At 48.0% G+C, this 24214-nt stretch overlaps 1 protein-coding gene and 1 pseudogene across 2 annotated transcripts in view; both read left to right on the top strand.

The window, feature by feature from the left end:
- LOC115387259 (mitogen-activated protein kinase kinase kinase 14-like) overlaps positions 1-1075 on the top strand; it is a 51108-nt gene extending 50033 nt beyond the window's left edge. The window contains exons 1-2 of one of the 2 annotated variants that reach the window (XR_003931353.1): positions 557-672; positions 758-898. Coding sequence is in view for 1 of the 2 variants with exons in the window: in XM_030089911.1 (XP_029945771.1) it covers positions 758-976 (219 nt within the window). In the remaining variant the exon portion in view is untranslated. Of the gene's footprint in view, positions 1-556; positions 673-757 lie in introns of those variants that run through there. The other variant, XM_030089911.1, reaches the window with a different exon arrangement.
- Positions 1076-15981: 14906 nt separating this feature from the next.
- LOC115387469 (ATP-sensitive inward rectifier potassium channel 15-like) lies at positions 15982-17011 on the top strand (annotated as a pseudogene).
- Positions 17012-24214: the final 7203 nt, after the last annotated feature.

Here is a 24214-nt window from a genome sequence, read left to right as displayed (position 1 = left end):
CCTTTTATGACTCCGTGGTAGCTTCTGCTATCTTCTACGCCGTGGTCTGCTGGAGAGGGGACAGCACGGACAGAGACAGGAAGAGACTCAATAAACTCATCAGGAGAGCGAGCTCTGTCCTGGGCTGTCCACTGGACTCCATAGAGGAGGTGGGGGGGAGGATGCTGCTGAATAAATTGACATCCATCAGGAACAACTCCTCTCACCCCCTGCACAACACTGTGGGGTCTCTGAGCAGCTCCTTCAGCAGCAGACTTTTACACCCGCGGTGTAGGAAGGAGCGATACCGCAGGTCGTTCATCCCAGCTGCTATCAGACTCCACAACAGCCAATTAGTCTGAAAATCTGGCACTTTAGTGTACTCAATGTGAAATGGCACCTAGTCACCTTAGCAGTAATAATGTGCAATATGAATCTATTTTTATATTTTTATATTTTTATATTCTATTTTTATATTCTGTCGTATATTGTTTTTGAGCTATAGGATTATTTCAGTGTAACACTGCCTGAAATCGTTGCCGTTCTTGCTGCTGTATACATGTGAATTTCCCCGTTGTGGGATGAATAAAGGCTAATCAATCAATCAATCAATCAACTGATGTCTACCATGTGACTGAACAGGCCTACAAGTCGCTGTGGGTGGGCCACATCGCCACAGGAATCAGCGATCAGGTGAGGACCGGCAGCATCACACACTCGCGTCTCGCTGAATCAGTCAGCAGAGGTCAGAGGTCACACGTGCGTTTCTCCCATCCAGATCTCGGAGAGGGTGTTCACGCTGCAGACCCCGCACGGCTGGCACGTGGCGCACGACGACGAGGTGCAGGACTCTGGCGTGGAGCTGTGCTGCGTCTCCGCCCCAGACTCCAGCCACAGCTGGAGGTGGAGGATCAGAGACGGGGTGCTGGAGACCAGGTCCAGCCAGCAGCTCTGCTCTCCGCCCGGCAGCGGCCTCAGATCAGCCATTGAGGTGTGACCTTCATCTCTGGCGCCCTGCGCTCTCATTCGGGCTGTTCAGCCAACATTTGCTGTTACATTTCAGCTTTCAGTGTCATGGTGGATTTTCTTCCAGAGATGTTTACAAGTTGTGCTTTTTTATGTCATGTTTACATGAACTCAATAAACATTGAACTGTGCACAGCGAGTGGAGGATTTCTTTCTGCTCATCGTTTTTACATTTAAAATGACTTGATCATCCTGTTTTACAACTTAATGAATATTTAATAAGTCTCCGAGACTTAAAGGTGCTGTAGGCAGGATTTTGCTAGTCAATGCTAATTTTTCTGTGTTTTCTTTGGATTATATGTTTGAGTATCCATTGATAATCCTTTCGGATTGTCGCATAATTGCACTACTGCGAGGGCGCAGCGTTTCCATCTGTCTCTGTTCTGAGCTGAAAAGGAATCTCCACCGCTCCCAATATCTTTGACCAATCAGAAGAGCCCCTGCGGCTCTAACCGTGATTGGTCGAGGGGCGTTCGTCGCACGTTCTTTTGGGAGGGGCTTAACTTGTGTAAGGGTGTGATGTCAGAGAAAACAGGACAGGATTGGCTGTGCTGGGTTTCAAATCGCCATCTTAGATGGGTCAAATCGCCATCTGTTATGACCCAGAGAGTCACACATATTATTCAAGGACACAGGACAAACACCGGATGAGGGTTCAAACATTTATTTAGTACTTTCCACAGAGACGCCGTCCTCGAGCTGGAAATTGACGAGGCTCTGGAGGAAAGGGAACCCTCATCGCCCGTGCCCCAAAAATAATATCAAAAAAGAAAAAGTATCAAACGAGAGGAGGCCCAGATGCGCCAGCCAAACTTAACGGCCTGGTCACAATCAACATTGACTCCAGGTGGACAGCAGACTAAAAAAATTCAGCCTCAACAAACTGTGCCAATTTTTATTTTCACTATACTACAGTTTTCGATCAATCAGATGCAAAAAAATTCATCCAGTAATCTTATTTGGTAGTAAAATGGTGATCAGTTAAAGAGGTCGAGGTAAAATGGGGTATGGACTCTACATTAGCATGACTTGGATAGCATAACAAGACTTAAAACAGATGAAGAGCATCACTACAACTTAATAAACTCAGTTGTTTGTTTAATTTAGTAAAATATATGAACAGAACTCTGCTTTATTGCCCATCAAATGACCACAAAAGACTCTAGAACGTGCAAATGTGATGAAATATGTGGAAAATAAATGATCTTTTCTGCAAACTTCATATAAATGTCTGCACATACAATTTGCACATTTCTGGATTGCTGTAATTTATGTTTCTTAACTCATTTGTATCAAATGAACAACAACAACTGCATTATTTCTGAAATCTTGACACTCAGAAGTTTGTAAAACGTCCTATCGGGCCGATGAATCGGCCAATCCGATGAATCGGTCGACCTCTAACTGGTAGTGCAGTGAAATAACATAAAGTCACTGAAATTGTTGTTTAAATTATCTGGCAATTACCTTTACCTAATGAGAATGTTCCCGTAGCATTATGCGAGTTATTGAAAAAGAGGAATTTTGGAATTCAAAGTCCTTGCTTCGATTCTCTGCGTTAGTTTTCTGTGGGTAAAAGATGTACTTTTAGGCAAATATGTTGTCTTGAGAGTTGTAGATAAATACACCCCTTTTCAACATGCTCACATGTTCCAATAATATCAAGAATTTCAACTTCTAAGTGGAATAACAAAATGCGAGGGTATGGACACTACATGGGGTACGGACACTACAATTGCAAACAACAGATCCCATTTGCAACTGTTGTAATATTAATTGTGTGCACTATATCCACAACATATCATCATTCAAACAGTGCTACCCAGGTATATAAAATAGAACATTCAGCTCAAGCCAAATACATAGTAGGAATGAGGAACTGGATAGGGGTACGGACACTACTGGAAATTCTGGACATCGAGATACTACATTAGTTCAGCCTTTGTAACTTCATAGACAGTATATTGCTGATGCTATTTTTGGTCAGAAACTGATCCAATACCATAATAGATATATTTTAGACATGGCCTTGGCTTATATTGTGCTTATTTAAAAAAATAAGTCTCCATTAAGTCAAAAATCAGCTGAAATAGAGAAATATATAACGAGTTGAGCTTCCAGCTTCGCGGAACACAGCTCGGCCCCCACAGCTCGAATTTGCACGAAACAACCTGCAAAATAAAAGTAATCACATCCATTATCAAAAAACATCACAGTATTTCAACATATTTCTGATTTCCTTTGAAAATGAAGCTCCTAAAGTTGAAACAATCTTGTTTTGACCAGATATAACGCCCTTTTTCCTACAAAAAACCTTACATCAAATCATTTTGGCGAAGATGATCAATGAAACATGCAGAAATAAATGCATGTTGTTGTTTCAGTAAGCCATTGGCTGTCCAAACACACTCTCAAATGCATTCAAACACTAGCCTACACCACATTAGAAGACAATAACAACACAGACAATACATTTCACAGGAAGATTGTGACCAGGCCGTTAAGAAAAAGACGAGTTCACAGCCCGACTGCTATGCAGCCGTCGAAGCTGATCCCTCGTCCAAACTAAAGACACAAACTAAACCCGATCAAAAGAACAGCGAAAACGGGACGGCTGGTCACACCTGGACGGAAAAAGGCAGCCATCAAAAAAGGGAAAAAACGGAAAGAGAAAACACAACGCCGGCCAGCTGGCTAGCATGCCCTGGCCAGCAACATGCTGCCCGACGGAGCCGGAGTCCAAGGCGCGCCGGGGAGCGCACCTGGCGTGGCAGGTGTAACGAGGTGCGAGAGAGACAAACCCAGAGTGAGAGACCCGACCAAGAGCGCCGCCTCCACGCTGCTGTTTATAGCGCGGCGGCGCGACTCGCTCCAATCAACACCGAAAAAAAAGGAAAAAGGTAATTACTTCAAAAAAGCAACAAAACACAAAACTGAATAAATATCCACTAAATATCTGAACGGAAAAAAACAAAAGAGAAACTACGTAAAAAAAAACAGGATGTGCCCGCAGCACATCACACCATCTTGCTTAGGTAACCCTAAACCAAGTTGAAACACGGAGATCATGTATTTGTACGTAGAAGATGTTGAGATCTGTTGATTGTACAGCAGAGTTGTTTAACTTCGGTAATTTAACTTATGCTAATTGATTTAGCTGAACACACTTAGACTGAAGTTTTGTAGTTTTCTTTTCATGCCAGAGTACTGAGAAGAATGTCCAAGTATTGTGAGCACAGATTATCAGTCCAAAAATTCAACAGAAAGTAATGTTTTGCCTCTGATGTGGAATACCAATAATATATTTCTACCTCATTGATTGAAATGTTGAAACAACCTTCTCCAATTGAAATACCTCTGCTACAATGAAGAGCTTTAAGAATATTCCAGAGGTTAAGAGTGAACCGAACCTCTGTTCAGAAAGTCTACACTTGTACCATTTTCATACATAATACATTTTTTTTTTAGTTCCCGCTGCTTATTCCTATGAATTTTTTATTTATTTTTTATTGAATGTGCTTGATTTTATTGATGCTTGTCGATGCTCATCCTTGTTCTTCTTTCATCTTCCGAGCTGTTCCAGATGTCACTTGTGAACATCTGGGAACAGACGAGCACATTCAACAGTGAGACCATGGCTGGATTGGAACCCGTGTATTGAAGTTGTGACCTACCTCGTGCCAATGTACTACACCATTGAACCACCCCTCCTGGGGCGTTATTATAGCGTTAACTGCTGTATTTAATGCTTCGTCACAAGCAGTGGTTGCCATGGATCAGCTGTCGCTCATGGATGCTAGCTGCACACTATTGAGTGTTGACACTAGATGGCGCCCTTACTGTATAGAACGGTTTTCAAAGTGTGAGGTGCGCCTCCCCTGGGGGGCGCCAGAGGGCTTCAGGGGGGGCGTGGCTTCAGAAAGAGAAAGTGTTGAGAATTCTTCAAGTTGTGTGTGTGCTTTTCATTGTGCTTTTTCATTCAGAGCCGGCCCTCCCTATAGGCCAACTAAGCAGCTGCTTAGGGCCCCGCAGCCACGAGGGGGCCCCCAAACGTGTAACGTGTAACCCAGGCAGAGGCGTAATTTACGTAGGGTTGTTGGGTTATGAAAACCCACAGGCCCTATTTTGGTGAAATCCACTGCCGAGGATTTTATTTTGTTTGTTTGTTTGTTTAAATCCGAGGTGGAATGAGCGCAGCAGCAGCTGCTGCTTCTCTCCGGCCAGAGGCGCCGCTACTACACATAGGACCCGAGCTGGAGGGGGCCCCGAGGGACGGCTGACATCAGTCTGTTTCAATGACAAATTAAAGGCGCTACACTAGATGCTGCAACTAGTGATGTTAACCGTGACACCGAAGCTTCGAAGCGTGTGTTGAAAAAATGAACCTCTTCTCAGTGGAGCTTTGTATCGCAGCTTGATTCGTTTCCTGATAATCACGTGATCCGTGACGTCTGAAGCTTCATTCGCGCACACCCACGTGACGCTTCAGCCGCTGCTTCACAGGTTTAAAAGGCGCTGCAGCTGTTTGAGGGTTGTGGAGGCGGTTTGTGAGTCGGGAGAGAGTGAGAGACAGTGAATATAGATTTGATATGGAGCCTGTGGCAAAAAGAGGACGTTCTGAAGTTTTGGAACACTTTGATTTGATTTCATTTCACCCAACAAGGGTGTTATGAGCAAATGTGTTATGCCTACATTTTGTTCATTCTTAATGTTAGACTTTGAAATATATTTGGGCTGGTTGGTTGCCAGTTGCAACAATATGTCATCTGTAAAGTATCGTTTTGTCAGACCAAATCTCTTCTTTAAAAAACATCCCTCATTTGTCATTTATTTTTCTAGGTCCAGTGTTTAGTTTGTGGCCAGCATCTGCCAACGTCAATTCACTTCCACTATCTCTCATGATACCTAAATAATGAATGTGTCTCAAATGATAAGTCAGCTTGCTGCTGACTTGTTATGTGAGACACAGCAAATGTACTGGTCACTTCAGACACATTCAGTCATACCGTATTGGCCCGAATATAAGACGACTCTGAATATAACACGACCCCTATTTTTCAAATATCATTTTGTGAAAATAAAAATATGTTGAAGACAATAATGTTACTCATGAGAGAACTTATTATTGTACAATTATTTAAACTCAGAAACTCACAACAGAGATAATATTTCACGTGATTTAAGATTAAAAGAAATATTACTGCAGTATTAAAAAATATATATTCTTTCTCAAAAAAAAGCAACAATAATCTCCAATTAAGAACCTCAAAGATAATGATGTAAATAACTTTATAACCATCAAATTCAAGTTCTGTTCAACTTCATGAACATTAACAATTCAGCCTCCTGAATGTTGGGTACAGTTTGGCCTGTAGAGAACAGTTCTTCAGAAAGAAAGCAGGAGATTTCAGCTGCTCTGAGCTTTTATTACTTTCTCCTGAAGACACTGTAAAACTGAAACACACCAGATATACACAGAAGTGAACAAATACACAAGATGCATCACAACATACATCACTGTCTAAAGACAGAACAAGTCAGTATTTAAAATCAAAGCCGCTAGCTCAATGCTAATAATGGAAATGCTATAATGGAAACCCCATGAACATGCTAACGGAATTAGCATCTCCGTTGAAACTTCAAAACAAACTGACAAACTCACAAGTTTCACCTCTATCCTGAACATCAACTAAGTATACTCGAGTACTGACAGGCAGATATTTTCGATGCTGTTTGAAATGAACCTTAGAAAAACCACCAGCAGCCACACTGCTCAGTCTCCTTCTCTCACTGCTGCAGGCTGACACTCTGTCCAGCTCACTAGCTCCCCCTAACGGGGGGCGGAGCCACTGCATGGAGCAGAGGCAGGACAGCTCCCCGGGACTCTGGCTCCATCCAGTCCTCCATTATAACACGACCCCATTTTTGAGAATACCATTCCTGGAAAAAAATATCGTCTTATATTTGGGCCAATACGGTACATATGAACACTCTGCTTTTTCATTCCATCTTTATTCAAGTTGGCCTATGAACAATAGAAATGCTGACATCAAAATATTAGCTCTACTAGGTTTTAGTGATGTGGACAAATCATTCAATAGTTTAAAAAATGTAATTACTCATACATCACATTCATTCATTCAGCTCTGACACATGGCATGCTTCCCTTGACTTTCACCACCAGGGGTCCCTGTTGGGCTCTGATTTGAAAAGCTTGGAGTACTGAAGCTTTTTTCGATACAATCGTGTTGAAAGCTTTGTTGCTTCAGAAAGCTTCAGATTGCCATCACTAGCTGCAACGACAGCGTGTCGAAAATCCCCTGCACGGAGCCCTTTCCGAGTTCTCACCGGTTAGTTGCTGGTAGGGGGCCCCAGCAGACGGCGGATATCAGCGACACTACTTGAAATCCCCCGTATAATTTACAATGACACGACGGGAACCGACCTGATGGGGCCATGACTGCATTTGCACTTCATGCCACTAGGTGTGCTGTTTGCATGTTCAACCTTATTTTACACAGACGCCACAGAAGAAGAAGGGCCCCTGAAGTGCTGACTCTCTCTGCATGTTGTGAGAAAAAAGCTGGCAGGACGTGGTGAAATGTTCAATGATGCGATGCAGCGTTTTTCAGTAAAAGAGAAGAACTGAACGATCGTTTCTGCACATTTTATTTACTTAGTAGCAGCTAAGCTGTATTACAAGTAGTTCCTGCACTGAAAAGACCACATTCCTTGCGGATAGAACATGCGCAATATTATTATTATTATTTACTGCACTTTTTTGGGATTTTTTTCTGTCCCCTATTCTTGTGTGCAATGCAGCATGCCAAAGATGCGGCCCCTTTGACACACAGCTAAACCTGTGCAGACAGACAGACACACACACACACACACACACACACACACACACACACACACACACACACACACACACACTCACACTCACACTCACACAGCCCCCCCTTTTGTGCTGCCTTCACTGCACTAATACTGTAGGAGTAATGAAAGTCATACTGACCAATTAACAAATAGCAGAGCTGTTTTAGTATATTCTCTGCTTCAGGTTGTTCTGATGTAGTTTATTCTTATTGCCGATGCACTGCTATAACTTTTTATTTTATCTATTTATTTAATTTATTTTATTTTGGATTTTTTTTTTATTTCAAATGACCGTGCATATGTTTAATTACTAATAATTAAAAAAAAAGATGCTCCAATCCAGTGCCTGAACTGACATCCAATTGAAGTACCTCTGCTACAATGAAGAGCTATAAGAATATTCCAGAGGTTAAGAGTCAAGTGAACCTCTGTTCAGATGTTTTCGTCTTAAATTTTTTTTTTTTAAAGGTCCCACTGCTTGTTCCTCGGAGGCAGCAGCACGAGGCTCGCAGCAGCTCGCCCCGCACCTCCAGCCCCGCCGTGAGCCGCCGCCGCAGCGCCGTCGCTCCGCGGACCAGCGGCGTCCAGCCCCTTGGAGCACCCCGGCACCTGGACAGACCGGAGCGTCTTCCCGCCGATCCTCCCGGGGCGCCGATCAGCCCAGACGGTCCCGCGCTCCTGAGACACGGAGCCCCGTCCGCTCGACCCGCACCTGCCAGCAAACATGCAAATAAAGGCCGTCAGGCCCGTTACGTCTTCCACAGAGCAGCAGTCCCTCCTCTCCCCCGTTTCAGCGCCCCGCAAACGCTCCAGGCTGCACTCTCCACCGGCTTCGGCTCGAGTGAGCATTTCTCTCCGTCCCGGCCCGGCTCCCCGCCGTGGGGTGTCCCGGCCCCGGCCTCCGCTCTGTTAGCGTGACGAGGCGTCAGAGCGGCGGGGCCGTGGAGCCCCGGGCTGCCGACATGCAGCGCCCCAGCCCCGGCGCCACTCATGCCGCTCCCAGCGGAGTTTCTCCGCCGAGCGGCGGACTCACGCCGGCCCGGGTGTCCGCCGTAAAGCGTCCCGATCCCGGCCTTATTCGTGTTGCTCCGGGCAGCGCTCCCTCGGCTTCCCCGTGTGTTGTCACGGCGGAGCCTCGGAGCAGCGGAGCTCTGCCGTCCCGGGCTCCCGCTATTGAGCGTCCCGGCTCCGGCTTCAGCACCACGGCCAGCGACCCGGAAGGCTCCGACATCAGCACCGAGGACAGCGACCCGGAAAACTCCGGGATCGCGCTGCCTCTGCCCGGGTTGTCCCCAGCAAAGCGCCGGTCCGCGGCCCCCTGGCGGCCGCCCGCACTCATTCAGGGGACGCCCGCTCCACAACCCTTTCGCCGGGGCCCCCGTCTCCCGAGGCCGGGAGGACGGGTGGGCCGTCCCCTCAGGCCGTGGTACAGCCACTCACGCTCCGGTTTCACACGTGGCGTGTTATGTTGGGACCGCTTTCTCCCTGGCTGTCCAGGACACTGAGAAACGGTTATGCCCTGCAGTTCACCGGTCGTCCGCCTCTCTTCAACGGCGTCCTTCGTACGCGGCTCGCATGCCCTGCGGGGGCGGCCGCTCTCGAGGCAGAAGTAGCCTCACTCCTCCGCCGGGGTGCGGTCACGGAGCTGAGCGCGACAGAGGCGCACTCGGGTTTTTATTCCCCCTACTTCTTGGTCCCCAACAAAAACGGGGGGGGGGGAGACCCATTCTGGACCTGAGGGTCCTCAACACTCACATAGCCACCAGGAGGTTCTGCATGCTGACGATCAAACACAAATTCTACATATTGACGTGGGGTGAAGGTGAGTCGTATTTTGAACCCGCTCACCGCTCTCCTGCAGATTTCTACCTGAGCAGTCTGTCGCAGCTTCACTCGGCGGAGATGCAGGAGCAGCTCCTGTCCTGTCTCAGCAGCGGTCCGTATTCCAACTGGGAGCCATGGGACAAGAAGGTACTGAGAGCATCACGTGAATCCACGGCACGGGAAAAATAATCAGCTGTTAGGTCTGACCATAACCAGTCTGGTGTTTGGTTTTGTCCCCGCCCGCAGGACTCCGGCCGCTGGTCCCTGAGCCTCGGAGACGACCTCAGCTCCGGCGTCTTCTCCTCCAACAGTCAGCCGGACGCGCCGGTGTTCAGCGTGGATCTGCTGGGCCACGCTCAAGTGCCGCCGCCCTGCTGCTTTGAAGCTGCCATGTCAGACATGACCACACATCAAACTGTGTTCCCAAACGGTGGATCTCTGACGTGTCTGCTGTGTGTCTCGGCGGCTCAGGTGTGGACGTCTGCATCCCAGACTTCAGCCGGAGGAGCATTCGCATCAGAGAGGCCCGGCGGGTGAAGGTGGGCCACATCGCCACAGGAATCAGCGATCAGGTGAGGACTGGCAACGTCACGCAACTCGCGTCTCGCCGAATCAGTCAGCAGAGGTCAGAGGTCACACGTGCGTTTCTCCCGTTCAGATCTCGGAGAGGGTGTTCACGCTGCAGACCCCGCACGGCTGGCACGTGGCGCACGACGACGAGGTGCAGGACTCCGGTCTGGAGCCAGACCCGTTGCCAGACATTCGTCTCAGGGGGGTCATATCAAGTGTATGGGGGGGGAACAAATGTGCGTTCAGCGGGGGTGGGGGGGCTCTTGCCCCTACGTAGACCCGGCCCTGTTTGAAGCGCTGACTGGCTGAAGTGCGCTGTTAGTCAAAGGAGTAACCAACACCCCCTGCAAGAAGTTTCAATGGGCTCCTATCCAGACTAAGCTTAACTCCAAACCTAAATGTGGATGAGGAGTAAGTGGGTCTGGTTTACGAGGCAAATGACAATAACCCAGACTCTTTCTTTCTCCCTTTACTGCCCAGACCGGTCGATACTTGAGTTCCTTTTAGTTATTTTAGTAATTTTATCTTGCGTTTATTTGTATGTTGTATTTATAAAGAGTCACGGTAAATATTGTTTGTTTTGCATATTAATTGAAGTATTTTGATAAGAATTAAATTTATACTTTATTTATTTATATGAAAGGGGAAAAATTGTATTTAACTGTTCAGTTTCACTTCCGGGTGATGACGGAGTGTCCGCATCTGATCAGCTGATGGCAGAAGGTTTCCTGGTGGAAAGTTTCTTATAAAGCCAAGATGTGAACAGAAGAAGACTCAGCCTTAGCCATAAGCAGGCCAAAGCGGTATGTGCGTTTTCCGTTGTAAATATGTGTATATGCTGGTTTTTGGGTTAATCACTTTATGTTTTGTGTTTTGTGTTTTGTGATTAGTTCTACGGTGTTTGGTGTTTGGTGTGGTGTTGATCAAGCCAATAAACATCTGTGACGGAACATCACGTCTTCGCATTATGACTGAGGCTGCAAAACCTTCTTCTCGTCTTCAGCTGAAATGATTTCCTCTTTGGAGATGGCGGACGCTGGCGCGCGTTGGCTGCCGCTCCGTCTGTGTTGCCACTAATTTAACACTGTCATCTCTACCCTGGTTCCTGATCACGCTCTATCTGCCTCGTTTTTGATGCCCAACAAACTTGGATAAGGACTTTTTACGATCATCAGGATATATCACTTCCAACAACTGGCTTACCGCTTCTGCTCCTGTCCCGCGCCGGTTCCTGTCCCACCAGCTCCTGTCCGGTGGCTGTTCCACACAGCTGTTCCATCTAACGGTGTCTGGCCTGTATTCTATCATCCGGAGTGGTGTCCCTCGCTGTCACGTCAGTCTGGCCTCTGTCCCACTGACTGTCCGCCCAGGATCTAACGATCCCGGTGCGTTCGGTCCGGTGGGAGCACGAGTGCCCCGCTGGTCCCACAGCCTTGCAGTGAGACACACTCCCATGCAGACAGCCCGTCCTCACACTGGACCCCAGGCTTCGGCCTTCCACCGGACTCCTTGCTGGGCGATGACTTGCATCCTGTGGACTCTTGTCAGCTCTCTTTGCCTCTCTGGATTTAATCATCAGCCTCATCCCGCCAGTATCCAGCTCCGCCGGTCTGAAGCTAATGCTAGCTCCCTGCTAGCATCTGCCACTCGGAGCACGCCGCCGCTGCAGTCCTCCGCCTCTGCGCTCCGTGGGCTCAACAACAGCCGTCGTCCGGCCTGCGCCGCCTCTCTCCAGCACCTCGGACTCCTCCGCAGCTCCCGTCCTCCTCATCGGGGATCTGGGCGCTCATTCTCCCGCCACATCGCCTCTGAAAACGCCATTCCCTCCATCTGGTCTCATCGTTCAGCCACTTCCGCATTACGTCATCACAACAATCCACACGTGAGTCGGACCAATCTCCGCCCTCTCCCCCGGGACCCACAGCACACAACCAACACACGGCACCTCAGTTTCTCCCTCCTCAACACCCGCTCACTCAATAATAAGGGACTCATTCTAAATGAATACATCACTGACAATAAACTGGATTTTCTCTGTTTGACTGAAACCTGGCACAAACCCGTGGACATTAAATTAACTCCCATATCCCTCACAAACACCCACTCCTTCGAACACACTGCCTTCAAACTGTCCGGTCCCTCTCCACTTGTCACTGCTGTCATCTACCGTCCCCCAAAGCCCAACACCTCCTTCCTGTCAGAACTCACAGACTTTTTGACCCAGTTAAGTTCCATCTCCTCATCCATCCTCTTGCTCGGTGACTTCAATTTTCACATTGACAATCCAAACTCCAAACCTGCTGCTGAATTCCTGGACCTTCTCATCTGCTTCAATATCACTCAGTATGTCAATTTTCCCACACACAATCACGGCCATTTTCTTGATCTCATCTGCTCCACTGGTCCCACTATACACAACCTTTCCAGCCATAACCTCAACATATCGGATCACTTAGCCATCACATTCAGCAGACACATTCCCCTCACAGCCCCCAAAACAAAACGTGAAATAACCTTCAGAAACCTCAAATCCATCGATCCACCTGCACTTTCAGCCCTCCTCACCACCAAACTGACCACCTCCCCTCCACCCCCGTCTGATAACCCCTCTGATCTGGTCTCTCATTACAGCAACACTCTCTCCTCCTGCCTCCATGAACTTGCCCCCACCAAAACTAAGACAGTCTCTCAGGTCTTACTGTGCATTTACAGATCTACACAGAATACACTCAGCAAGACAAAGATGCACTCAACTCTGCTCGGCCTTGTTATTACTCCAACCTCATCCACTCCGGCTCCAATAACCCCAAGGCTCTCTTCACTACCATAAACACACTTCTCAAGCCCCGTAATAACACTTCATCCTCATTCACTACTGACAAATGCAATAGTTTTCAGTCTTTCTTTCAGTCCAAAATTGACACCATTTCCATTTCCATTGACCTCTCTGCCGCCCCCATTGCTGCACCTGACTCTCCTCCCCCTGCTTCCTGTCCACAGTTCTCTCACTTCTCACCCATTTCCTCTGCTCAGTGAACACAAATTTTATCTGGCATTAAAACTCCAACATGCTCCCTGGATCCCCTTCCCTCCTCACTCATTAAAACCTGTCTTCCCATAATCTCTCCACTCATCACTCAAATCATAAACTCCTCACTCTCATCCGGATCTGTCCCACAGTCTCTCCAGCTGGCTGCCATCACCCCCATTCTCAAAAAACCTGGTCTTGACCCCGACAACCCTGCAAACTTCCGGCCCATTTCCAACCTTCCCTTTCTGTCCAAAGTCCTCGAACGAGTCATTGCTTCTCAACTCCAAACCCACCTCAGCTCAAACAGTCTCTATGAACCCTTCCAGTCCGGCTTCCGTTCAAAACACAGCACTGAAACAGCTCTATGAAAAATCACTCATGATCTCCTCCTCTCTTCTGATTCTGGCCATCTTAACATCCTCATCCTCCTGGACCTCACAGCAGCTTTCGTCACCATCAGCCACTCCATCCTCCTGTCTCGCCTCAAATCCACCCTCAACATCGCCGTCTCCGCTCTGTCCTGGTTTCAGTCATACCTCTCCGATTGTCAACAGTTTGTCCACATCAACCGCTGCTCCTCCTCCATAGCCCCCCCCTGCCACAGGGCGTTCCCCAAGGTTCGGTGCTTGGTCCTCTCCTCTTCATCCTCTACCTCCTCCCCCTCGGCAACATCATCCGTCGTCACGGTCTCCGCTTCCACTGCTACGCTGACGACATACAACTTTACATTTCCACCACATCCATACACCCCAACATCCACTCCACCCTCACCCAGTGCCTCACAGACATCAAAACATGGATGAATCACAACTTTCTCAAACTAACCAGTGACAAAACAGACATCATCATCATCATCGGTCCTCACAACATCACCAAATCCGCACAACAGTTCACCTTAAATTTTGATAACTCTACACTCACTCCATCCCCGCTGATCCGCAACCTCGGTGTTCTCCTCGACCCCACTCTATCATTTGACCCCCACATCAAACGCATAACCCGGACTGCATTCTTCCACCTCAAAAATACAGCTCGACTCCGCCCATCACTCTCCTTCTCTGCTGCTGAAACTTTAGTCCATGCTTTCATCACTTCCAGAATCGACTACTGCAACAACATTCTTTACGGTACACCATCCAAAACTCTCAATAAACTACAGTACATTCAAAACTCCGCTGCCCGCCTCCTCACCCACACCCGCTTCTGTGAACACATCACCCCTGTCCTCCACAAGCTCCACTGGCTCCCCGTCCCTCAGCGCATCCACTTCAAACTCCTCCTGATCACCTTCAAAGCTCAACATCATCTGGCCCCTCCATCCCTCACAGACCTGCTCCACCTCCACACTCCACCTCGCTCCCTCCGCTCCTCCAACTCCACCCTGCTGTCCCTGCTGTAGGACCAGGCTCCCAACCTGGGGAGACAGAGCCTTCTCCATCGCCGCCCCCACCCTCTGGAACTCACTGCCCCAACCTCTCCGTGACTGCTCCGACCTCCCCACCTTCAAGAAAAAACTCAAAACCCACCTGTTCAGAATTGCATTTGATGTTGTTTTTTTTCTTTTGTTGATTTTATGCTGCTGTGTTTTATTTATCTTTTTGTATTGTGAAGCGACTTTGAGTGTCTTGAAAAGCACTATACAAATAAAATGTATTATTATTATTATTATTATTATTATTATTATTATTATTATTATTATTCCTTTCTGGCTGGTTTTCTTGCTGCTTTCTGACTTTGTGTCTCAGTGTTTCATTGAATGTCTGCTCATCCTGGACTTCATGTGTCTGTGACACAGAAAGAGAGCTGTGTCAAGAGTCGCTTTGTCCTGTCGGGATGTGGACGCCGTGACGGCTCTGTGCAAAAATTAATCCACCAATTCTGTATTTTCATACAACAACTTCATTCAACTCTTCATATTTCCAGAAGATCTGAAGGTAGTCCTAGTTTCAAGGTGAACTGCAGTCAGTATACACTTTGGTCTTCCTTGATTGTGCAATTTTGGCATACTAACAAACAACATAACAGTAATAAAGACTAATGTGTGATAAAACGGTCATTAAATCAGATTATCAGTGGAAAATTCAACTCTCAGGGTTGGAGGACGTCTTTTCCTGTCAGAACTTCTTGTTATTTAATTACTGATTAATGATCAGGATCAAAAAAAGATCATTTTGTTAAAAAACACATTTTAGAACAGAATTCCCTGTGATTGCAGTGGAAACAAACTAAATGGAGAAAATATGCTTCAGTGTTATAATAAACACTAATATTAAAGCATCTGAAAAACATTTGATTATCTGGCACGAGACAGAGCAGGTGTGGAGTTGGTCAAGCTGTTTGAGGGTGGAGGAACTTCCTCCCGAAGACCCTCGATTAGATCGTCTCTGTAACACCCAGCTCATGAGATCAGTGTAAAAGACGGAAACACTGTCCAAATGGCGACCTTCACATTTACTTGAATGCATTTTATTGAAACAATGTTTTTTTTATTATAAACTTGCAACTGAGACGTGCCTTTCATATTAAATTCAACAGCTTGGTGAGGAATTCTAAACCTATTCCTGGTCAGATTTTAAGCTTGTGTGCATCATTCAAACGAAGGTCCAACGCTCCTCCTCCTCCTCTTCTTGCTCCGTCAGCTCGTCTGTGGCTGAAGCCGAAGCCAAACCTCCGTTCATTCATCTTCCTCTGACTGGGAGCAGCATGGCAGGCAGGAAGTCGGCGGTCCTGAGGAGGATCGTCAACAAGGACGGCCACAACAACGTGCGCATCGACAACGTGGAGGGCATGGTGAAGCTGTACCTGCACGACATCCGGACCACGGCGGTGGACATGAAGTGGCGCTACAAGCTCACCCTGTTCGCCTCCACCTTCATCATGACCTGATTCATCTTCGGGGTCATCTTCTACTTCATCGGCATGGGGAACGGCGACTTCGAGCCGGGCCTGAGCTCCAACCACACGCCCTGCGTTCTGAACGTGGAGACGCTGACGGGGGCCTTCCTCTTCTTGCTGGAGTCTCAGACCGCCATCGGCTACGGCTTCCGCTGCATCTCCGAGGAGTGCTCGCAGGCCATCTTCACCCCGGTGGCCCAGCTCGTCATCACCGGCCTGGCCGAGATCTTCGTCACCGGCGCCTTCCTGGCCAAGCTGGCGCGGCCCAAGAAGCGGGCGGAGACCATCAAGTTCAGCCAGTCGGCGGTGGTGTGCCGGCGCCGGGGCCAGCTGTGCCTGATGCTGAGGGTGGCCAACATGAGTTAGAGCCTGCTCATCCAGAGCCAGCTGACGGGGAAGCTGTTCCAGTCCAACGTGACGGAGGAGGAGAGCTCGGTGGACTTCCACATGGACTCCAGCGGCGAGAGCCCGTTCCTCATCCTGCCTCTCACCTTCTACCACGTCCTGGACGAGCGCAGCCCCCTGTCCGGCCTGACGGCGGAGAACCTGCTCACCCGCGACTTCGAGCTGCTCGTCACCCTCAACGCCACCATGGAGTCCACGGCGGCCACGTGTCAGAGCTGCACCTCCTCCGTCCCGCAGGAGATCCTGTGAGGCTACGAGTTCAAGCCGGTGCTGTTCAGCACGCCCAGCAGCCGCTACGTGGCCGACTTCAAGTTCTTCGACAAAGTGCAGGCGAGCAACGACCCGGCGTTCATCAGCAACAACAAGGAGAAGCTGAAACTGGAGGACTACAAGAAGGAGTAAACTGTTTGTCAGGAATATCAGGCAATGAAATGTTTTTTAAGTAACAAAGAGACTGAATAGAAAACGTAAAATACAGGAGAAATTCGTAGCAGCTTGACCAGTGAAATGTGATTTGTAGTTGAAAGGGACATATAAGATAAAGTGATCTAAAACTCCAAAACAGCGTCAGTGGAGTTCACAGAATAGCATCCCGTTGGACGTTTCTCTGCAGAAGAAGACATAGATGTGAAAGGGAATGTATTTAATGTGTTCAGCAACTTTAATCATTGCAAAAACCACAAAAATGTACACAATTTTACCACAAAATGTCCCGCCCTGTGCCCCTGCACCCATGTGGGGGCGCTCGGGTCCTGTTTTGTGTTGGTCTGCCCTCATGTTCTCCTGCCTGGTCACCTGCCTGCTCCTGTCTGGTCTGTCTCGTTATCTCCCTAATGTGCTCCACCTGTCCTGCCCCCCTATTTAAGTCCTGCTCTCCTGGTGCGTCTTGTCGGCTCCTTGTGCGTCTGTCTTCCTGCGTCCATGTCCCTGCCTGCACCTCAGCTCCGTTTGCCTTTTCCTGAGTTCCTGACCTCCTGAGTTTTCGGAATAAAAGACCCTTTCCAACCGTGCCTGCTACCTGCGCCTGGGTCCTTCCACCCTGCACCCCTGACACAAAAATGTGTGAGAATTAGAAAAGTTTAAGTTAATCCACCGGAGTTCAAGTCTTAAATTTAAATCTCTGCATTTGTGTTTTTTTTCTACCTTGAAATAAAAACCCAGTTACAGTCTGATCCAGTCATTTCAGTTGATACCTGTTTCAGAATGTTGATCATCCTATCATTAAACGTGAAATCAATAATTCATGCGTATCTGTGAATTGGCTTGTGGACTCTTGAAAAATACACGAACGAAAAGTTAACTGAATTTGCCAAATGTCACAATACAGATTGTGCTTCTTGCCTTTCAATAAACTGAAGTGATTTAAGCTCCTTGATCACGCAGGAGGTTCTGAATGAATGGGTTTGCTCTGTGCTCACACAGATTAAAAGCAGAAGCGTCTTCAAGGACAAAACTCGTTCCTCCAGCAGCTCGGCTGTTCAGGCTTTCAGGGTTTGTTATGGAAACATGGTGGAGCGACCAGCAAACTGGAGACGAGTGTTTCTGATCCAGACAACATCTCCTCTTTTTCTGTCAGAGACAATAAACTACATTTAGCAATAATTCTGTTGTTATTTTTGATATGGAACAACTTTTCGTTGTTGCTGTTCTATCAGCAGCTAGACATCCGATATTTGCTCTGATGGACTGGAGCGACACACACATTCTCACTGTAATTAACGAACGGGTGCAGGAAGCTTTTGGTTTTGTCTGTCAGACTGTACAACTCTACTGTACACGTAGAATATGAGCAACAACCCTGGACAAAATATCCTGCAGTCTTGGTCAATTTATAATGTTCTTTTTTTTTTATTCTTTTTCCTCAATGCACACATACACGCAGACACACACACACACACACACATTGTGACATAAACTCCATTCTTCTTCTTTTCCAGCGTCGCTGTTCCTTAATAAAAGACACTTTTTTAACCTATTTGTGCCTTTTTTCTTCTAATTTTTTGGGGGGTTTAATTGAATTGTGCCTAGAAATTGTCTCTTTTTTTTGGTTTGGTTTAACCTGAATATGCCTGGAATGTAGCCCTCGTTTTTTTCTTTTCGATCCTAAATTTGTTCTGAATTTCTTCTTCTTTCCCTCTTTCTTCTTTTTCTCCGTCCCCACTTTCCTTTCCATTGTTTTCATGTTCAAATTTCTGTCCAGCTGAGCGAAGTGGATAGAAATCACTACTTCCAGCTCTTCCGGCTCTTCCCGCTGCAACAGCTGAACAGTTTCCTCCACCAGGTCCACCGGCTCGACTTTTTAACCGACTCCACAGTCTCTACTGTCTCCACCGGCTGAACCAGCTTTTCAGTCTCTACCGGCTCGACTGTCTCCACCGGCTCTTCTGTCTCCACCGGCTCTTCTGTCTCCACCGGCTCTTCTGTCTCTACCGGCTCTTCTGTCTCCACCGGCTCTTCTATCTCTAACGGCTGTTCTGTCTCTACCGGCTCTTCTGTCTCTACCGGTTCGACTGTCTCCACCGGCTTTTCTGTCTCCACCGGCTCTTCTGTCTCCACCGGCTCTTCTGTCTCTACCGGCTGTTCTGTCTCCACCGGCTCTTCTGTCTCTACCGGTTCGTCTGTCTCCACCGGCTCTTCTGTCTCCACCGGCTCTTCTGTCTCTACCGGCTGTTCTGTCTCCACCGGCTCTTCTGTCTCTACCGGTTCGTCTGTCTCCACCGGCTTTTCTGTCTCCACCGGCTCTTCTGTCTCCACCGGCTCTTCTGTCTCCACCGGCTTTTCTGTCTCCACCGGCTCTTCTGTCTCCACCGGCTCTTCTGTCTCTACCGGTTCGACTGTCTCCACCGGCTTTTCTGTCTCCACCGGCTCTTCTGTCTCTACCGGCTCTTCTACCTCTACCGGCTTTTCTGTCTCCACCGGCTCTTCTGTCTCCACCGGCTCTTCTGTCTCCACCGGCTCTTCTGTCTCCACCGGCTCTTCTGTCTCTACCGGCTTTTCTGTCTCCACCGGCTCTTCTGTCTCCACCGGCTTTTCTGTCTCTACCGGCTCTTCTGTCTCTACCGGCTCTTCTGTCTCCACCGGCTCTTCTGTCTCTACCGGCTTTTCTGTCTCCACCGGCTCTTCTGTCTCCACCGGCTTTTCTGTCTCTACCGGCTCTTCTGTCTCTACCGGCTCTTCCGTCTCTACCGGCTTTTCTGTCTCCACCGGCTCTTCTGTCTCCACCGGCTCTTCTGTCTCTACCGGCTTTTCTGTCTCCACCGGCTCTTCTGTCTCTACCGGCTTTTCTGTCTCCACCGGCTCTTCTGTCTCCACCGGCTTTTCTGTCTCTACCGGCTTTTCTGTCTCTACCGGCTTTTCTGTCTCCACCGGCTCTTCTGTCTCCACCGGCTTTTCTGTCTCTACCGGCTCTTCTGTCTCCACCGGCTCTTCTGTCTCCACCGGCTTTTCTGTCTCCACCGGCTCTTCTGTCTCCACCGGCTCTTCTGTCTCCACCGGCTCTTCTATCTCTACCGGCTCTTCTGTCTCTACCGGCTCTTCTGTCTCCACCGGCTCTTCTATCTCTACCGGCTGTTCTGTCTCTACCGGCTCTTCTGTCTCTACCGGCTTTTCAGTCTCCACCGGCTCTTCTGTCTCCACCGGCTTTTCTGTCTCCACCGGCTCTTCTGTCTCTACCGGTTCGACTGTCTCTACCGGCTCTTCTATCTCTACCGGCTCTTCTGTCTCTACCGGCTCTTCTATCTCTACCGGCTGTTCTGTCTCTACCGGCTCTTCTGTCTCTACCGGCTTTTCTGTCTCTACCGGCTCTTCTGTCTCCACCGGCTCTTCTGTTTCTACCGGCTCTTCTGTCTCTACCGGCTTTTCTGTCTCTACCGGCTCTTCTGTCTCCACCGGCTCTTCTGTCTCTACCGGCTCTTCTGTCTCTACCGGCTCTTCTGTCTCTACCGGCTTTTCTGTCTCCACCGGCTCTTCTGTCTCCACAGGCTCTACCGGTTCCAGTGGCACCACTGGTTCTGCAGGCTCCACCTGTGGTGGTGTTACCAATGGCTGTACTGGTTCCACTGGTGTGACAGGCTCCACCAGTTCCACAAGCTCCACCGGCTGAACCACTTTCCCTGTCAACAGAAAATGTAGAGTAACAGTACTGAGTTTGGGGGGTTTTACACAGTGCTTTAAATAACAATCTGCAAGTCAAGCTGCTCTGATCTGCTCTGATTTTGAGGAAACAATGAAATTGAAACGTGTGTTTGCGTCACGCAGGTTTGGTATCGAACACCGTCAGCTCACCTGGCTCCACCCTGTGTTGCTCCATTGCTGCTTTCGCTCTGGCCTCTTTTCCTCTCTGCCCGTTTTCTGCTTCAACAAAATAAAGAAATCAAGGAAGAAATACGTTTTACATACAACCTGAGACAGAAAAAAAAAAGATTTTTCTTCCATGATGAGTTTCCTTGGCTCAGGAGGAGACCTTACCAGAGTCGCCAGCGAGTGACCACCCACGGCATCCCTGAGCCCAGAGCCCCAGGCCTTGTGGGCGCAGGTGGATGGTTTCATCCACGGGGTCGGGTTTGGGGACGGCAGCCTGGGAAACTCTTGATTCTGCAAGAGATCAATCGAGGAAAAGCCTCATTATCACCATTCAGATGCAGCAGCACATCACAAAAAAAAGACAGAAATTAATTAATTTCACTTAATGCGATTAAAATGACAGCCCTAATTAAACCATGTGTTCTGATTCAACAAAAGACAGAAATCGAGGAGAACACTTTACCAGAGTCGCCAGCCAAAGTCGGTTCGACGGACTCCGCCGGTTCAGCCTGCTCGACCAGCTCCAGAGGCACCACTGGTCCTGCAGGCTCCTCTGGCTCCTCTGGCTCCACCAGCTGAGCCACTTTCCCTGTCAACAGAAAATGTAGAGTCACAGTCGTGAGTTTGAGGGGTTTTATACACTGTTTAAAATAACAATCAGCAAATCAAGCTGCTCTGATGTGCTCTGATTCTGAGGAAACAATCAATTTAAAACGTGTGTTTGCGTCATGCAGGTTTGGTAGGAACACCGTCAGCTCACCTGGCTCCACCCTGTGTCGCTCTGTCGCTGATGTCGCTCTGGCCTCCCTTCGTCTCTGCACGTGTTCTGATTCAACAAAAGATAGAAATCAAGGAAGAAATACATTTTACATACAATTTGAGAGAAAAAAAAAGGTTTTCTTCCATGATGAGTTTCCTTAGCTCAGGAGGAGACCTTACCAGAGTCGCCAGCGAGAGACCACCCACGACATCCCTGAGCCCATAACCCCAGACCTTGTGGACGCAGGTGGATGATTTCATCCACATGGTCGGGTTTGGGGACGGCGGCCTGGGAGACTCTTGATTCTGCAAGAGATCAATCAAGGAAAAGCCTCATTATCACCATTCAGATGCAGCAGCACATCTCAAAAAAAGACAGAGTCTAATTAATTTCAATTAATGCGACGAAAACTGACAGCCAGTATTCAACCATGTGTTCTGATTCAACAAAAGAGAGAAATCGATTAGGAGACTTTACCAGAGTCGCCAGCTAAAGTCGGTTCGACGGACTCCGCCGGTTCAACCTGCTCCACCAGCTCCAGAGGCACCACTGGTCCTGCAGGCTCCTCTGGCTCCTCTGGCTCCACCAGCTGAGCCACGTTCCCTGTCAACAGAAAATGTAGAGTCACAGTCGTGAGTTTGAGGGGTTTTTATACACTGTTTAAAATAACAATCAGCAAATCAAGCTGCTCTGATCTGCTCTGATTCTGAGGAAACAATCAATTTAAAAAGTGTGTTTGCGTCATGCAGGTTTGGTAGGAACACCGTCAGCTCACCTGGCTCCACCCTGTGTCGCTCCGTCGCTGATGTCGCTCTGGCCTCTCGTCGTCTCTGCACGTGTTCTGATTCAACAAAAGAGAGAAATCAAGGAAGAAATACATTTTACATACAATTTGAGAGAAAAAAAGGTTGTTTTTTTCTTCCATGATGAGTTTCCTTAGCTCAGGAGGAGACCTTACCAGAGTCGCCAGCGAGAGACCACCCACGACATCCCTGAGCCCAGAGCCCCAGACCTTGTGGACGCAGGTGGATGGTTTCATCCACATGGTCGGGTTTGGGGACGGCGGCCTGGGAGACTCTTGATTCTGCAAGAGATCAATCGAGGAAAAGCCTCATTTTCACCATTCAGATGCAGCAGCACATCACAAAAAAAAGACAGAAATTAATTAATTTCACTTAATGCGATTAAAATGACAGCCCTAATTAAAGAATGTGTTGTGATTCAACAAAAGACAGAAATCGAGGAGAACACTTTACCAGAGTCGCCAGCCAAAGTCCGTTCGACGGACTCCGCCGGTTCAGCCTGCTCGACCAGCTCCAGAGGCACCACTGGTCCTGCAGGCTCCTCTGGCTCCTCTGGCTCCACCAGCTGAGCCACTTTCCCTGTCAACAGAAAATGTAGAGTCACAGTCGTGAGTTTGAGGGGTTTTTATACACTGTTTAAAATAACAATCAGCAAATCAAGCTGCTCTGATGTGCTCTGATTTTGAGGAAACAATCAAATTGAAACGTGTGTTTGCGTCATGGAGGTTTGGTAGGAACACCGTCAGCTCACCTGGCTCCACCCTGTGTCGCTCCGTCACTGATGTCGCTCTGGCCTCTCTTCGTCTCTGCACGTGTTCTGATTCAACAAAAGAGAGAAATCAAGGAAGAAATACATTTTACATACAATTTCAGAGAAAAAAAGGTTGTTTTTTTCTTCCATGATGAGTTTCCTTAGCTCAGGAGGAGACCTTACCAGAGTCGCCAGCGAGAGACCACCCACGACATCCCTGAGCCCAGAGCCCCAGGCCTTGTGGACGCAGGTGGATGGTTTCATCCACGGGGTCGGGTTTGGGGACGGCGGCCTGGGAGACTCTTGATTCTGCAAGAGATCAATCAAGGAAAAGCCTCATTATCACCATTCAGATGTAGCAGCACATCTCACAAAAGACAGAAAGTAATTAATTTCAATTAATGCGAATGAAACTGACAGCCCAAATTAAAGCATGTGTTCTATTCACTTATGTATTTATTTATTTGACAAGGACATTACACAATAAATGTATTGCACAGACCAGATATAGCTAGAAGCTAATTTTCATCTTCTGATTCAATAAAAGTGAGAAATCAAGAAGAAAATGGTGGCAACTCGCTGGAAATCTCCCCATGACCTCTCTATCCGCAACTGGACTCTTTCCTTTCTGGACGTCGTATACATGGCACTCTCTACAGCTCGTATTAATGGAGCCTCAAAGAGGAAAACTTTGGACTCTTGGCTTGGGATCGCTGAATTCTTGAAACAAATATTGCTTTTGTCTAAGTCTCCTCTACCCTGACTCAAAGATGTTCTTCATCATTCATACCTGTACCTCACCAGATGTGTCAACTAGTTGTCTGTCCTTGTGTTTGTTTGTCCTCTGTGTTTTATGTCTACCCCCTCCCTATTTCCTATATCCATGTTTGTTTGTTTGTTTTTCCTTCTCACTCGTTGTTTGTTCATATTTGTGCTATGTTCATTGGCGTGTTCTGTGTCTTGGGCATTTTGTGACCATGTAATTATAC

Source organism: Salarias fasciatus, chromosome 4, assembly GCF_902148845.1.
Source record: "Salarias fasciatus chromosome 4, fSalaFa1.1, whole genome shotgun sequence".
Lineage (NCBI taxonomy): Eukaryota > Metazoa > Chordata > Actinopteri > Blenniiformes > Blenniidae > Salarias > Salarias fasciatus.
This window is presented reverse-complemented; position numbering and strand designations above follow the sequence as displayed.